This window comes from Bos indicus x Bos taurus, chromosome 24 (assembly GCF_003369695.1).
Source record: "Bos indicus x Bos taurus breed Angus x Brahman F1 hybrid chromosome 24, Bos_hybrid_MaternalHap_v2.0, whole genome shotgun sequence".
NCBI classification, from domain to species: Eukaryota; Metazoa; Chordata; class Mammalia; order Artiodactyla; family Bovidae; genus Bos; species Bos indicus x Bos taurus.
In genome coordinates, this window is record NC_040099.1 from 53,916,738 (window position 1) to 53,929,007 (window position 12,270).

At 40.5% G+C, this 12,270-nt stretch overlaps 1 protein-coding gene across 1 annotated transcript in view; it reads left to right on the forward strand.

The window, feature by feature from the left end:
* Positions 1-12,134, forward strand: part of C24H18orf54 (chromosome 24 C18orf54 homolog) — a 48,578-nt gene extending 36,444 nt beyond the window's left edge. Inside the window, exon 9 of the mRNA XM_027525806.1 lies at positions 11,453-12,134. Coding sequence (XP_027381607.1) covers positions 11,453-11,495 — 43 coding nt within the window. The 3' untranslated portion in view covers positions 11,496-12,134. The remainder of the gene's footprint in view (positions 1-11,452) is intronic.
* Positions 12,135-12,270: the final 136 nt, after the last annotated feature.

The window sequence follows — 12,270 nt, forward strand, 5'->3', positions numbered from 1 at the left end:
TACATTATGAAAAACGCCGGGCTGGAGGAAGCACAAGCTGGAATCAAGATTTCCGGGAGAAATCAATAACCTCAGATATGCAGATGACACCATCATTATGGCAGAAAGTGAAGAGGAACTAAAAAGCCTCTTGATGAAAGTGAAAGAGGAGAGTGAAAAAGTTGGCTTAAAGCTCAACATTCAGAAAACGAAGATCATGGCATCTGGTCCCGTCACTTCATGGGAAATAGATGGGGAAACAGTGGAAACAGTGTCAGACTTTATTTTTTGGGGCTCCAAAATCACTGCAGATGGTGATTGCAGCCATGAAATTAAGACACTTACTCCTTGGAAGGAAAGGTATGACCAACCTAGACAGCATCTTCAAAAGCAGAGACATTACTTTGCCAACAAAGGTCCGTCTAGTTAAGACTATGGTTTTTCCAATGGTCATGTATGGATGTGAGAGTTGGACTGTAAAGAAAGCTGAGTGCTGAAGAATTGATGCTTTTGAACTGTGGTGTTGGAGCAGACTCTTGAGAGTCCCTTGGACTGCAAAGAGATCCAACCAGTCCATTCTAAAGGAGATCAGTCTTGGGTGTTCATTGGAAGGACTGATGCTAAAGCTGAAACTCCAGTACTTGGCCACCTCATGTAAAGAGTTGACTCATTGGAAAAGACCCTGATGCTGGGAGGGATTGGGGGCAGGAGGAGAAGGGGATGACAGAGGATGAGATAGCTGGATGACATCACCGACTTGATGGACATGAGTTTGAGTGAACTCCAGGAGTTGGTGATGGACAGAGAGGCCTGGCGTGCTGTGATTCATGGGGTCACGAAGAGTCAGACACAACTGAGTGACTGAACTGAATGTATTTTAAAAAGGCAACTAGCAGGAAAAGAACCTAATAGAATTCTCTACTTGCTTTCCAAATGGTGAATATTCTCAATTAAAATAGTGTGCTTGGTATCAGTGTTTGTCAGTAACTATCTATGTGAAAAGACATGTTTAAAGATGAAAGATGTAAAATCTCAAATAGGTCAGCATTAACAAATGAACGTTTGTAATTGATTTTGCTGATAAGGAGCAATGACTTTGGATCCTAATGAAGCAAAATGTTGTAGGAACTGAGTATCAGCAGTCAGTTATTGGTTGTGATAATGGGCCTGCTTATAGGAGCGTTAGAAGGAGTCCTCTTGTTTTTTTTTTTTTTTTAAAATGGTTACATAGGGCTTCCCTGGTAGCTCAGTTGATCAAGAATCTGCCTGCAATGCAGGAGACCCTGGTTTGAGTCCTGGGTAAGGAAGATCCCCTGGAGAAGGGATAGGCTACCCACTCCAGTATTCTGGCCTAGAAAATTCCATGGACGGTAGAGTCCATGGGGTCCCAAAGAGTTGGACATGACTGAGTAACTTCACTTTTCATGAGTTTTGCCTGTTATATTATGAGACCTTAAAGTATTTGTTTTTCCATACAGATTTAACTTGTGAAACTTGGTATTTATCCCAGAAATAATTCAGTCTTTAAATTTCCCTTGGCGAGCAGTACCTGAACCATTGTCCTGTTATATTTTGTTGACCTAGTGTGTTGACATTTTGAAAACATACATTTCTCAAATAATTTGATTGTGATTAGTAGGGCCATCTAGGGATTTTTCTTCTCCTAGTAGGTGAGGATTGGCCCTGTAATTATCTATTCTCTTCAGAAATTTAGCTAACAAATACTTTTGGAACACACAATTGGAACCCTTCTTTTGACAAGTGTGTAATGATAGGTGCTGATTATCTGTTGAACCCTCCTCCTTCTACTTATTATGTAACCATTGATGCCTCTCAGCCCTTCCTGACTTGGATACAGTATCTGTTTGTCTCAGGATTCCTCCTCTCATTCATTGTTCTTTTCTTTATGTTTATTTCAGTATCTTCCTAGAAGTAATATACCTGTAACTTATAAACTGATATATCATTTTAAGATTATGTTGTATTAATTCAGTTTTCTTTCATATAAGTTGATACTGAAGAACATGGTGAAATTTTTTAACATGAGTCTTGCATGAGAGAAATGTGGCAAAAATCTTTGAATATACATCTTGTTTAAAAGTCTTTTAGAGCCACAAGCAAGATTTGGGTAGAGCCATAAGTAGTATTTGAGCTTCCATGGCTCAGATGGCAAAGAATCTGCCTGCAGTGGTGGGAGACCCAGGTTTGATTCCTGGGTTGGGAACATCCCCTGGAGAAGGGAATGGCACCACTCCAGTATTCTTGCCTGGGAAAGGAGCCTGGTGGGCTGCAGTCAATGGGATGGCAAAGAGTTGGACACGACTGAGCGACTGACACTTTCACTTTCATAAGTAGTATTGCTCACAAATAAAGAGACGGGCGTGTATACTGTGGAATTCTCAAGATAGGTGTATCAGGATTGGTGGGTGGTCTTCCTTCGTCAACTCCATCACTGGGTTGTGAGGAAGGATCATATGTGGCACGTGTCAGTCTCTGGAGACAAAAAGAAGTTGACACCGCCTTTTATGCTGTAAATTTTCATCCTTTAATGCTGACCAATGAGATCTTCATAGTTACATATGTTTCAGAAAACCAGGGTTGTGTGTAACAAGAAATGTTGGGGATTTCTTTGTTTCTAAGGGCTAGGTGGGGACTCTGGAGTCAGACCTGTCTTTGTTTGAGGCTCTACCACATGCTAGCTATATGACCTTGTTTAGTTAACTTCTGTACACTTTGCCTTTCACATCTGTACAGTGGGACTAGTGGTTGTAGCTACCGCCTAGGATTGTTCATAAATATCTCATGGAACAGTAAAATAGATCATAAAGGAAGCCTCAATAAATGTTAACTAGTACATTATTATTCAATACTACTATTGTTATTAGTAGCTAGGTATAGTGTTTCTATGTCTCTTTTGCATTGGAGCAATAGAGTGTTGATCATACTTAACTAAGATCATTGTTATTCCTCATGAGTTTTCTGTTGTCTGCTTCTTGGAGATGTTTACCATGCCCTTCTAAACAGATATATCATTAATAGAAGAAACAAGGTTCCTTGTTTCCTAATATATAATATTAATATATTAATCTTCTTCTTCTTATTACAGTGGGCTTTCCAGGTGGCACTAGTGGTAAAGAACCTACCTGCCAGTGCAGGAGACATGAGAGATGTGAGTTTGATCCCTCAGTTGGGAAGATTCCCCCAGAGAAGGGAATGGCAACCCCCTCCGATATTTTTGCCTGGAGAATTCCATGGACAGAGGAGCCTGGTGGGCTACAGTCCACCGGGTCGCAAAAAGTCAGACATGACTGAAGCAACTTAGCACTCTTATTACAATATAGAAATATATTCTATTATTATTATCAACAGTTTATATTACCTTTTATCTTTTAAGCATCGTTATGACCTTAGAACCTTCTATAGGTGTAATATAGTCTAATTAACCCCAATAGACTATTATTGAAGTTCCAGTTATCACAGTCTGGCCTGTGAGGTCCCTTGAAAGCCTCCTTCGTGTTGACATTCTTGACATCATCACTGCTTTCTGGAAACAGCTGGATATTCAAGACCTTCCTGATTTTTTCCTGCCATAGGACGTATTTATAACCTCCTCCCAAGGAACCAGGAGTTCTTGCTCCTCATAGCAGGGAATTACATTAGAGATCAGAGTCTGGACACTTGAGAAGCAGAAGAGAGTGGGTGGAGGGCAAAAGCACAGCGACTGACGGTGCTGCTGGGCTGCTTTGGTGATGAAGAGCCGGAACCGCTGACAGGAATTCACGTTTGTACTTCTTGTTTAGCTCCTCGTATTTCTATACTGTGGGCTTCCCAGGTGGCGCTAAGTGGTAAAGAACCTGCCTGCCAGTGCAGGAGGCATAATAAGAGACGTGGATTCAGTCCCTGGGTCAGGAAGATCCCCTGGAGGAGAGATGGCAACCCATTCCAGGATTCTTGCCTGGAGAATCCCATGGACAGAGGAGCCTGGTAGGCAATGGTACATAGAATTCCAAAGAGTTGGACATGGCTGAAGCAACTTGGAACACGTGCATTCCTGTACTCTGTTTTTTAAAAAACAGTTCTATAATATGATTTCACTGATCCTTTAGATGTTATCCTATTTAACAACATTGTAGAGGGTAAAGATAAAGGATGACAGATAAAGCCTAGTCACTAGTTGCTGATGGTTTGGGGGAAAGAGATGTGATTATGTTGAATGTAAAGATCATGTAAGAGTTAAGCATTTATTCGTTGAAGCCTACTAAGTGTCAGATCTAGTGGTCAACTTTAATGATGATGCCTCTGCTCTTTATAATCTGGCAGTGGAGCTATTCATGCTACAAATAATTTTACATATAACTGAAATGAGACTGTCAACACATAGGTGTTCTGAGAGCATATAGGAGTGCTTAACCCAGTTGGGGTAGTAGAGTTTAGATAGATGGGAGAAAGGAAAAGGCGCTCGGCAGGTGGATGTAAGGTCCAAAGAACTTGCTGTATTTGGAGACATTATAAGGCCCACACAGACAGGAAATAAAATTGTAGCTACTGAAGACTCATAATGTCTTGGTTTTTAAAAACTTTTTTATTTGTTTGTTTTTGACTGTGCTGGGTCCTCATAGCTGCGTGGACTTTTCTGTAGTTGGGGCGAGCAGTGGCTACTCCAGGTGCAGTGTGCGAGCTGCTCACGGCGGTGACTTCCCTTGTGGAGCATGGGCTCCAGGGTGTGGGGGCTTCAGCAGTTGTGGCTCCTGGGCTCTAGAGCACAGGCACAGTAGTTGCGGCGAACAGGCTTAGTTGCTCTGTGGCATGTGGATCTTCCAGATCAGGGGTCAAACCCATGTCTCCTGCATTGGCAGGCAGATGCTATAGCCCTGGACCACTAGGGAGATCCCCTCTCAGTTTTTAAAGAAATAGTTTATTACATTTTGTTCCAAATCTTTGTGAATTAAAATAAAAAAGGATCAAAGTTTACAGACTGTGTTAGACTAAGGATGCAAAAGAGTTGAGGATGCGCCACTGTAGTGACTGGCAATCATAGTGTCAGTGTTTGTCAGCAAACACGGTCTGCCGTTGTTTAAAACAAGCTCCCCAAGTGAGTGTAGGGTTGCCTCAGAGATGTTGCCTTCCTTACCCGTGGTCTCATGGTAGGTACTTGAATCACTAGTCGGCAGGTCTTTAGAATGAAGCACACATTTTTTGGGGTATGTTTCTTTTTTCCCCAGGTCAGCTGTTATGAAAATGAAAAATTTCAGTTTCTTTCTTCTTTATTTATTTAACTTTTATTGGCATATAGTTGATGTACAGTCTTGTGTTAGTTTCAGGTGTATGGCTATCAGGAATCATGGTGCATGTTTTCCGGTACTCTTCTCAGCCCCTCAGCACACTGTTTGTATAAGACAAGTGCTTGATGCATTATCAGTTGATCTGTTAGTTGGCTGTAATGGTTTCTGGCTGAGGGTGTCCATGGACTGATCCTTGTACACAGTAATTTGCTTCATTCTTAACACTGCGGGTCTTTGGCTTTTGTCTAATAAAAAAAATGCAGTCTGTGGTACACAAGTTCAGGAAACAGTGTCAGAGGCAGAGACCATTCCAGGTGTGTGGTACCAAATGAAATGTAAAGTATGACATGTCTGCAAATTAACCTGGCTTAGAGATCATCTGTCAGAAGGATCACCTAAAACCTCTCTCCAATTTATTTGAAGGATTGATCATAACACATCTCTCTGGAGTAGACAGAAAGCAGATAGGACAGGTGAAATTTGAAGGAAAAGTGATGTGGAAGCACTGTAAGGGAAGTGAGAAACCTAGATGTATGTTTATTTCTCTCTGAAGGGGGAGGACAGGTAACTGCGAATCCCTTTAGTTTTATGGTGAGTGTAAAAGTTTCCAAAACATTTTCTTCTACAGGTCGTTGAATTTTTGTCATAAACTTCTGAAGTGTATTGTTGGAAAGGTCTTATGATCTTACCCATTTACCTGAAGAGTAAGACACAAAGAATTTGTATTTCTTATCCATGGGCACGTGGCTAGTCACCGATGAAGCTGAGACTAGCATAAAACTCTGTTTTCTAGGAAATTTTACCCAACTCCAGACAAAACCTGTTCTCATCACTCTGTTAAACTTGCTCCCTCTTACCCCACACCCTCCTGCCTACTCCTGTTTAGTCTGTTCTCGTAGTCCTTATCACTTTCTAATACAGTATGTATGTCACCTCTTTTTGTTTATTGGTTTATTTGTCCTGACTCCTCTAATAAAATGTAAGCTGCACATCGGGCAGGGAATTACTGTCTGGTGTGCTGATCTATCTCAGGCACTTAAAACACTGCCTGGGCATTGTGAGCATTCAGTCAGTATTCGTTGCATGAATTCATGTGAGCTGTAATAGGTTCTAGAGTTGGACTCAGCTGATTTTGTTGTTCATATCAACACCCAGTGGCCTTCTCTTTTAATGTTGGATTGACACTAAAAATTACAGATAAAGCACTTATTTGGGGGGAACAAACAAACAAAAGCTGAACTGTAGAATATCTTGAATTATGTCAATAGAATCTTGAAAAAATGGGAGTGTTGGGAATCTAGGAATATTATTTCTCAAGATAATTTTACCTCCAATTCAAGTAGGTAGAGCTAGACGGTATTAAGGGTTATTTAATCCAGCCTTAATTTTATGCATATGAGGAAAACTGACTTAGCAAGGCTAAGGAGCTAGGCCAAGATCAGATCATCATGTAGAGCTGCATGAATAGAATGTTTTCGTTTTCTGTACAAGTTCAGAGCTCCTGCCCTGCTCCTTCCCTTTGCTGACACTTATTTTAGGGGCCCGTACCCACCAAACACCTGTAGTGTTTGAGTTCTTGAGAATATTCTGGAATAGGTAGCAGTGGGAGCAATGGGAACATGTATTGAGCCTTTCCCCACAAATATCTGAAATTTACATGTATGGTATTGATTTTGAGGTGACAAAATATTTAAAATGTTTTATCTGTGGGGCTAGTGAGGTGATGTCCCTGTCTTGTTATTGTGTGTGCGTGTGTGCGTGCTCAGTCACTAAGTTGTGTCCAACTCTTTGTGACCCTCTAGGCTCCTCTGTCCATGGTATTTCCCAGGCAAGGATATTGGAGCAGGTAGCCATGTCCTCCCCCAGGGGATCTTTCTGATTCGGGGAACCTGTGTCTCTTGCATCTCCCACACTGGCAGGTGGATTCTTTACCACTGTGCTACCTGGGAAGCTCATCTTGTTATCAGGATACTATACAACATCATTTTCTTGTTGTTTAATTTTCCTGGTGCATTTGTTAGCTGGTGTGAATCATTACTCTGTTGTCTTTGAGGCGAGGGTCTATATCTTCTATGACGCTGGTAACTGTCTCCAGTGTCTGGATATCTGAAAGCTGAGAAATAGATAAGAAACATTTGCATAGTAAGAGCATTGATCCATCTTGTTACTGGTAGACATTTCAAAGGAAGTAATCAAAACTGATTGCCCAACTTCGTCTTATCAGCTTTCTCCACCTGAATCATTATATAATTCAGATAACTTGGAGGTGGTGAAGCTGGGGAAATGTTCTTACTGGAACATAGAAGCACCTCCTTTTCTTATCCACCAACATGGCATAAAGGAAGAACCTACTTGACTCAGACAAACAGCATTTTTTGATTGAATGTGTTCTAGGAAAATAAACTCCAGTCATCTAATGAAGAGTTATATCTTAATATGTATTCATTTGATAGATATTGCAATCAGCAGTTAATTCAGTTCAGTTGCTCAGTCGTGTCTGACTCTTTGAGACCCCATGGACTGCAGCATGCCAGACCTCCCTGTCCATCACCAATTCACAGAGCTTACTCTAACTCATGTCCATCAAGTTGGTGATGCCATCCAACCATTTCATCCTCTGTCATCCCCTTCTCCTTCTGCCTTCAGTCTTTTGCAGCATCAGGGTCTCCTAATGAGTCAGTTCTTTGCACTTCCCAAGTGTATTTTTAGCATGCCCCTAGCAGCAGCAGCCCTTGTGATAGAGATAAACATTCAAAGAATAAACCTAGCGGCATACTTTAGTGGAACTAGGACTAGAGATATAACTTTATAGGGATACAAGTTTGTTTGAGTATGTGGTAAAAAAAAAATAGATTGCCCAAATGTAGAATATTTCAATATGTCAGAAATTTATTATTTGTTTATGCAAGAGTTTGAGATGAGTGTTCTTGGTTGGCAGGTGGGTTTCTTCTACATAGTGAATCAGAGAAGTAGGCTCTTCCCCTTCTAGTGGCTCTGCCCCCTCCCCCTGCCCCCCACCCCAGTGCATAACTGTATCCAGCTGGTCTAGATAGAAGGCTCATTGTATTGGCAATAAGAAAACCTGGGTTTTAGTTATAATTCTGTTATCTTAATGTAAGCAGGTTTTTTACTATGATTTTCTAATTTGTAGAATAAGGACAGTTCTATAAATCATTCAAGGTAATGGATGAAGATGTAGCACTTTGACTTACTAGGAGGGGCAATAGGTGATTTATGAATTCAGATGTACTTCTGCCATTTTAAAATAAGCAAATTATTAAAGTAGTGAGTCTACTTGGCTTATTAAAAAGGATTCATTGGGCATTTATTATGTGCAGGCTCTGTATGAAACATTTATGTTAACTGGCTCAATCTTTTCAAACCTTTATGAGGGCAACATTATTATCTCCATTGTAAAGATGAAGAGGATTTCCCAAGTGGCTCAGTGGTAAAGAATATGCCTGCCAATGCAGGAAACATGGGTTTGATCCCTGGGTTGGGAAGATCCCCTGGAAAAGGAAATGGCAACCCACTCCAGTATTGTTGCCTGCAGAATCCTTTGACTAGAGGAGCCTGATGGGTTATACAGTCCATGGGGTCACAGAAGAGTCAGATACAACTTAGTGACTAAATAACAAACAACAAAAAAATGAAGAGCTTGAGGCACAGTAGGTTAAATAACTCGCCCTGGGTCACACAACTAAGTAGCAGAATTAGGATTCAAACCTTGATGGTCTGGCTCCAGAATTTTCACTCTGAATCATACACTATAAGATTGTGCCCTGGTTTTAGCCACTGGCAGGACTGATACTCATCTAGTATATACTGGTGAGGCCACACCAACTGTATTTCCTTTGAATCTTATTGATCACTCATTGTAAAGCACATCCCCTTTTTAGAGATGTTAAAATGTAGAATTCTAAAAATGTAGAATTTTCTGTTTGACAAATGCACCAGGAAAATTGAACAGGAAAATATGTTTTATGGTACTGTAATAGCACAATGAGAAAATCACCTTGCTAGCGCCACAGATAAATTATTTTGAACATTTTATTATCTCAAAATTCAAATGCCATACATTTAAATTCCAGGTCTTTATGGGAAAAGGCTAATTTGATATGAGTCACTGACAAGTTTTAGATTTGACAAGATATGGTAGGAAAGTCACAAAGTCACTCCCCATCATTTGAGCACAGGTTAACCTTCAGCCTCGTCAGAGTCAGAGCTGCCTGACCCAGATAGGATCTATATTTTTACTACATCCTCTCTTAATAAGCTACTTCTCGGCAGCCAGACATATAAAATAGAATGGAAGTAAGAATGCCTAACAAGTGAAATTGTGTCAGGACTCGAAATCTTAGCTCAAAATTATGTTTTCAGATTGGCCCTGTCTTTTCTTTCTCTCTTAGACAGAGTTACTCTAACTCTGTCCTCCCAAGATCTCGTGCATACTTCTATCATAACTCAGCACATTGTTGGGGGAAACTATTTGCTTTCCTTTTTGTTTTTCCTACTAGATTACACGGTAATAAAAGCCTTCTTAATGTGTAGAGTGGTATACAGCCTGAAATAGAGTAGGCATTCAGTCCTGTTTATTGAAGGTATAAAGGGACAAAGTAGATAATTAAATAGTTAATTCCTCTAGAGAATGGTAGATAAAGAATATAGTATAGGAGACACCTGTAAGTTAATGGTTACTCAAGAAAGTAGGTTTGCTTAACCACAAAACTAAGCAGGCTTGCTTAGCAACAAACCATGCCACAGAAGCACAAGATATGCCTCAAAACAATAAAATAATGGTGGCCTGAGACCCACATTCTGCTCAGTGAGCTCAGTAAGGAGATGACCCCTATGACACGCTCTCTGCACACTTAAAATTCAATAATTTATGGAAAGGTGACAGTTGAAAGACGCTCATTTTACTGAGACCTGAAATAATTTTTCTATGGAGCCCTGATAGTCCTGGCTTGACCACGTAGGGACAAGAAAACTCCTGTGCCCAGCCTGGAGAAGGAGCTGATGATGGAAGCATGTCCACTCAAGAATGAGGGAGGAGGCGGCCTATTCCCCCTGCCCACTTTCCCTTTGATGAAAAGAAGGTAGCCCACCAAGTTCCCGGGGTGGCACCTTCTCACCCAGCTGTGTGTAAGCCTCACAAATGTCCTATTCTAATAAATAATTTATCCTTTAAAAATATTTATTTTTGGCTGTTCTGGGTCTTGGTTGCTGCTCACAGACTTTCTCTAGTCACTTTGCCCTTCGCTGAATTCTTTTTGTGCTGAGACATGAAAGACCAGAGCTCCTTAGAACCCTCAAAACACCACCTACTGGATGCAGATGGTTGATTGTTTTGTGGGTTATAGTAGTAGATTTTTAGCTTACTCAGGCCACAACTCATCACCAGGAAAGATGACGTAAAACGAATTTTAAAGATTTAACTTTAACAGCATTATCCAATAAACAAACCACATAGAACAATCAATCACACTGTCAAGAGACAGGGATTCCTAGATGGCACCGGGGGTTAAGAATCCACCTGCCAGTGCAGCAGACACAAGAGACATGGGTTCAGTCCCTGGGTTTGGAAGCTCCCCTGGAGGAGGAAATGGCAACACAATCCAGTATTCTTGTCTGGCAGGACTGATACGGGTGAAAAAACATTTGTACTCACATCAAACTCTTCAGAGAACCCAATGTTATGAGAGCATCTTTTGATAAAGGGTATCTTTGCTCCTACTCTAAAACTAGGTGTGTGATTTGGGGCAGGTGTCACACCTCTTGGTGCCTAGGTTCCTAATTTACAAAATGGGAATAAATCACCGGAATACCTGACAGGATTGCTGTAAGAATTAAATCCCATGGTGTATGGAAAGCACTTAGTACTGTGCTCGGTACTTAGTGGAAGGGAGGAAATAAACGTTAGTAGCTACTGTTATTATCTGTTGTATGTGTCATCAGTGAGCAAAGAGTAGTGGACCAGAAGTGTTTATTGGTCTCTAATTTGGCAATTCTTTCTATGGGTTTTTTTTTTTTTTTTCCTAACCAAGATTATTGTTTGAGAAACAGCTTCCTTATTTCATTTCCTTGACTTTCAGCTTTATATAAGCACTTCCTTACTTAAGAATGATCATCCTTCTCAGGGGTTTCTGCATTTGCTGAAGCTGCGTCCCTCCCCTGTTGTTCTTTTTCAGTGGATTGCTTACCCTCTTAGCCAATGGACAACTTAGCATTTGAAACGCATGAAGATGCAAAGCAGAAGGTTGTGTCTGAGGGGAAGGTGAACACCTCCAGAATGGTAAGAATGTACATGGGGATTTACATCTTGAGATTACTTGCCTCAAAACCTTTATGCAGATCTCAGGAAAGAGCCCCTCCTTAGGCCAGTTTTCTTCAAGTGACCTTCTAAAGAAAGGTAGCATGTCCTATTCTGAAAATCTCCTGACCTGCCTTTTCTCTCCTAAACTGTTAACTCCTGTAGCTGTTTAGGGGCCCAGCTTTCCATGAATTGTTGTTCCTGGCATTAATGAGTTATTTATTGTTCAATATAATACCCTCACACAATGTTAAACTGAATATGTTGGTAAATGATTATGCTATACCAAACATATCATTAACTAATTTAAAACATTAAAAATTTTTTTGCACATTAACAAAACTACATTCAAGTATTACAAAATATTGGCAATATTCTCTCTGTTGTATAATAATACGTCCTTGTTGCCTGTCTTACACCAGCAGTTTGTACTCTTATTCCCCAGTCCATTGCTCTTCCCCTGCCTACCCACTGGTAATCATTAATTTGCTCTTTATGTGGTGAGTATGCTTCTTTTTTTGTTACATTCACTAGTTTGTTGTATTTTTTAGATTCCACATATAAGTGATATCATTCAGTATTTGTCTTTCTTTGTCTGGCTTATTTCACTTAGCACAGTGCCCTCCCCGTCCATCCATGTTGCTACAAATGGCGGGAATCTTGTTCCTTTCTTATGACTGAGTAGTATTCCATTGT